A 4,667-nucleotide genomic window follows, 5' to 3' on the forward strand; every position below is an offset into this window, starting at 1 on the left:
TTTATGGCTGAGTAATGTTAGAAAAAAAATTTTATGGTTACCAAGGGGGCAAAAGGGGTTTTGGATTAAGAGATACACACTACTATACATAAAATAGATAAAAAACAAGGACTCACTGTATAGCACAGGGAACTATATTCAATATCTTGCAATAACCTAAATTTAATGGAAAAGAATCTGAAAAAGAATATATATTCTGTACACCTGAAACTAACACAACATTGTAAATCAACTATACTTCAATAAAAAAATTGAAAAAGAAAAAGTAACTTTGTGTTGTCTTATATGCCAGTGATTAACTGGCAACACTGAGGTCACCAGGTAACATATGCTTGAGACCACTGCCAAGCCAGCAACTCATATCTGACATGTTCCTTCTAAAATGTGGACTCAGGTAGAGAATTATGCCTATTCATAAAATGGAACCTTCCAGAATATTTCAAAACCTTTTAATTTACAAATTTTATTTCCTCTTCCTACACTTTAGAGAGGGCAGAGAAACAAAACACAGAATGAAAGATATATGATACAATAGAAAGAACATGTTCTTGGAGGGTTCTGACAGATCTGATTTCCAATTTGCCACTTACTGTGTCCCCTTGGTTCTGGTCTTTCTGGGCCTCAATGTTCTTAGTTGTAAACTGCAGTGTCATGAGGATTGAATTCTTGCCAGTTGTTATCTGTGCGACCTAGTGCAGATTACTGAGATTCTTTCTGCTTCAGTTTTCCCTTCTATCAAATGAGGATAATGTTACCTGCCATAGTTTATGGAAGAGTTGGATGAAATAAAATTAGTCTTTAGCTTTGGTTCTGATACACAGTATTTCTAAATAAATGGCAGTTGTTATACTGGTGGCAGTGGTACTTCTGCTGCTGATGTGATAATATGAAGCAGATGGCTCATTAAAGGTCCTCAATAAGTGTAAATTTAACTATGGCATGTGAGTAGGGATATCACTATAAGTAGCTCCCATGTGATTCAGGTTACAATATACATTAGTGGTCATTTTATTTAATTTTAATTCTTTTTTTTGAGGAACATGAGCCCAGTGTTTTTATTTGATCATTTCTTGCATTTGATGTACTCCTCGATGACATCCTTGGCCTGAGCCTCTTTGCCACAGCCCTTAACCACCACACAGCTGCAACCAACCACTTTATGGGTTTTCCCTCTGTCAATTTTACAGAGGCCTACCCATTCCCCTAGTTTCTTGTTGTCATCAACCTTAATCAGGTTGATTTGGTGCTCAGCACAAAGGGCCTCCACCAACTTGACATACATAGGCTCATCACAGTTGGATGCAAGCACACAGAGATGGGCTTGATGCTTGTCTAAGCCTTTGGCAGCTTCGCATATTCCACGTGCTAGGCCATCGTGGATAAGGTTGGTCTTCAGCACCTCTTGCAGAGCAGGATTAACGTCCATTACACCTCCAGCAGCAGTGCCTTCCTCGGTCCTGGCGGTAGGTTATGGGTGGAGCCGAATCTTAAGTGCACCCGAGCCTCAGTCTCCGCGTGACTCCACGGCGTTAGTGGTCATTTTAAATAGGAATAGAAATCACCAAAGGACAGCCTTGTGTGGATAAAAGTATATTACCTGCTTTGCCTTGGCTTTGAATGAGGAAACCTAATAAGTTGGATTTTTTTAAAATACTAAAATAAAATAAAATAAAACTTTGGAATTAAAAAGTAGTTATGGTAGAGCCAATTTCTTCATCTTCAGTGGTGGTTTCCCAGCTGCTTATAGTGAGGGTCTTCAAAGCAGGTCCAAGGAGCCTCTCTTGGCCTCATCCTAAGACAACCTCTGTATATGAGACGTAAATGATGTTGGGGATATCCTGAGTAGCTGAGAAAATCAGCAGAGATGAAAAGACAAAAACAGATGCCTCCCAACTTCGATTCCAGTGGTTTCAGGAACAGGTGGAGACATCTATGAAAGTCAGAAACACTTTCTTTTGCAATAATTTTCCTCTCTTTACTAGAAAAATAGGTGGTTTCTTGTCTAGTATTTTATTTGTTGCCATGTTGGCACTTTAGAATAGCTAAACCTTATATTCCTTAAAAACAAGGTCATTTGAGAAAGATTTAGGAAGTAGGCAAAGATTGCCTCTTTCCTTCCTTTCCTGAAGTTCAGGTTGTTGGAACTAGAACTAACCCTCCCTTTTCATACAAACCTAAGTCCACTACTAATCAGGAGTAGATTTACTACCTGTTTCTTCTAAAGACTGCTGTTTCTGCACGTGCCTAATTTTAGAGGATTCTCAAACATCCCCTGCCATTGCCTTCCCCACCCTATCATCCTGTGCCTTAGAGAAGATCCAGTAATCTATATGTCCTCAGGAAATAGGAATTTATTGTGTTTCATCCCCCAGAAGTACCTACTATATTTCCTGGAAAAAAAGAATAATTGGTCTTAATGATGTCAATTCTGCTTAATCTTTTATTACATTTCATTAGAATTTGGAAGAGATAGTTCACATCTCTCTTCCACTGCACCCCTCCCTACAACCCTTCTAAAGACAGAATTTTAAGCAGGATGGCATCTAGGGAAGAAGGGAAGAAATATACAGTAGAATAAGCCTTTCTCACCACCTCTTTAAGCCCTACCATGGGCACCATGATTTATTCCATCTCTTTATAGGACCTGTGTTGGTTATATGAAAACAAAAACTAGGGACTTCCCTGGTGGTCCAGTGGTTAAGAATCCGCCTTCCAATGCAGGGGACATGGGTTCAAACTCTGGTCAGGGACCTAAGATCCCACATGCTGCAGGGCAACTAAGCCTGTGTGCCTCAACTACTGAGCCCACACACTCTAGAGCCCACGTGCCACAACTAGAGAGAAGCCCACTCCCCACAATGAAAGATCCCATGGGCCGCAACTAAGACCTGATGCAGCCAGATAGATAGATAGATAGATAGAATTGATTTTTTTAGTACTTTTTTAAAATAAATTTATTTATTTATCTTTGGCTGTGTTGGGTCTTTGTTGTTGTGTGCAGGCTTTCTCTAGTTGCGGTGAGCGAGGGCTACTCTTCATTGTGGTGTGAAGGCTTCTCATTGTGGTGGCTTCTCTTGTTGTGGAGTATGGGGTCTAGGCACGCAGGCTTCAGTAGTTGTGGCTCACGGGCTCTAGAGCATAGGCTCAGTAGTTGTGATGCATGGGCTTAGTTGCTCTGTGGCACATGGGATCTTCCGGACCCAGGACTTGAACCCGTGTCCCCTGCATTGGCAGGTGGATTCTTCACCACTGTGCCACCAGGAAAACCCCAGAATTGATTTTTTTAAAAAAGAAAACAAAAACTATACATAATAATAGGAATCACTATAATTCCAGCCAAACAAATTAGTTTCAAGTACCCTAATGCGAGTTGTTGGATTTATGAATGGTAAGGAACCTGCAATGGAAACAGGAAAATTTATATCAGACTCAAAATCAGTCTCATAGGTCTTCCCTGGTGGCACAGTGGTTGAGAGTCCACCTGCCGATGCAGGGAACACAGGTTCGTGCCCTGGTCCAGGAAGATCCCACATGCAGCAGAGCGGCTGGGCCCATGAGCCATGGCCACTGAGCCTGCGAGTCCAGAGCCTGTGTTCCGCAACGGGAGAGGCCATGACAGTGAGATATCCACGAACCACAAAAAAAAAAAAAAAATCAGTCTCATATTTAGGATGTGCTTTTTGTTATATATGTCCTGAAAGCTATTCTTCCACACAGGATGTCAATTTCTTCCATTAACTAACCTGTTGCCTTGCTGAATAGAGGAGTGAAATAAACATTTAGAAGTGTTTACTTTGATTCCCATTGTTAGCACCAAAGTTTCAAGGTTAAGATGCTGCCTTTTATTTTTGTACAATGTTGCTATTAAAGTTTTTGCACTTTCAAAGGTGATTCTGCGGTTAGCCAACTAACTGCTGTGGAGGTATAACTTTTACCAGTTACACTGAGAATTAATATTTTCACACAGAATTTTGTTCTAAAGAATATAAATGTTAGAAATGATTTGTAAAACTAGAAATTCAGTTGACTGACTTCATTAAAATATTGCTGCCAAATTCTAGATATCATAAAAAACAAAATAAAGAAAGATTATTATCAAAGGTAAAAGTGCCTTGAAAGAACAAGAAGTATGCAAATACTAGTGTATTATCATAATGTTCCTCAAAAAGAAATGTATTATAAAGTTTTTCTGGGGGCTTCCCTGGTGGCGCAGTGGTTGAGAGTCCGCCTGCCAATGCAGGGGACATGGGTCTGTGCCCCGGTCTGGGAGGATCCCACATGCCGTGGAGCAGCTGGGCCCGTGAGCCATGGCTGCTGGGCCTGCACGTCTGGAGCCTGTGCTCCACAACGGGAGAGGCCACAACAGTGAGAGGTCCGCATACCGCAAAAAAAAAAAAAAAAAAAATTTTCCATACCTGGTCCCAAACATGAATTTTTAATGTAGGTTAAACAAAAGTCATATGCAATAAAACCATTATGATAAGGATTATAACAATAAAAAACATGAAAATAAATGAAAGTCATGTATCATTTATGGTTAAGAATATAATCTTAAAGTGAGAAATTAAGTCTTATAACTGATTAGAAAGTGTAGTGTCGAGATTCATGGCAGCCAAAGAAAAGAGGAAATCATTTGCGCAGGAGACACAATTTTACCTAGCATTAAA

At 40.1% G+C, this 4,667-nt stretch overlaps 1 protein-coding gene across 1 annotated transcript; it reads right to left on the minus strand.

Annotated features, from left to right (window-relative positions):
- Nucleotides 1–1,063: 1,063 nt before the first annotated feature.
- On the minus strand, nucleotides 1,064–1,452 carry LOC309805056 (small ribosomal subunit protein eS12-like; the record flags this gene model as incomplete). The annotated part of the gene is made up of 1 exon (XM_082622882.1): nucleotides 1,064–1,452. The coding sequence occupies exon 1, from the start codon at nucleotides 1,424–1,426 to the stop codon at nucleotides 1,064–1,066; it is 363 nt and encodes a 120-aa protein (XP_082479008.1). The 5' UTR covers nucleotides 1,427–1,452.
- Between the last annotated feature and the right edge of the window lie 3,215 nt (nucleotides 1,453–4,667).

This window comes from Mesoplodon mirus, assembly GCF_964341445.2.
Source record: "Mesoplodon mirus genome assembly, chromosome: 5".
Lineage (NCBI taxonomy): Eukaryota > Metazoa > Chordata > Mammalia > Artiodactyla > Ziphiidae > Mesoplodon > Mesoplodon mirus.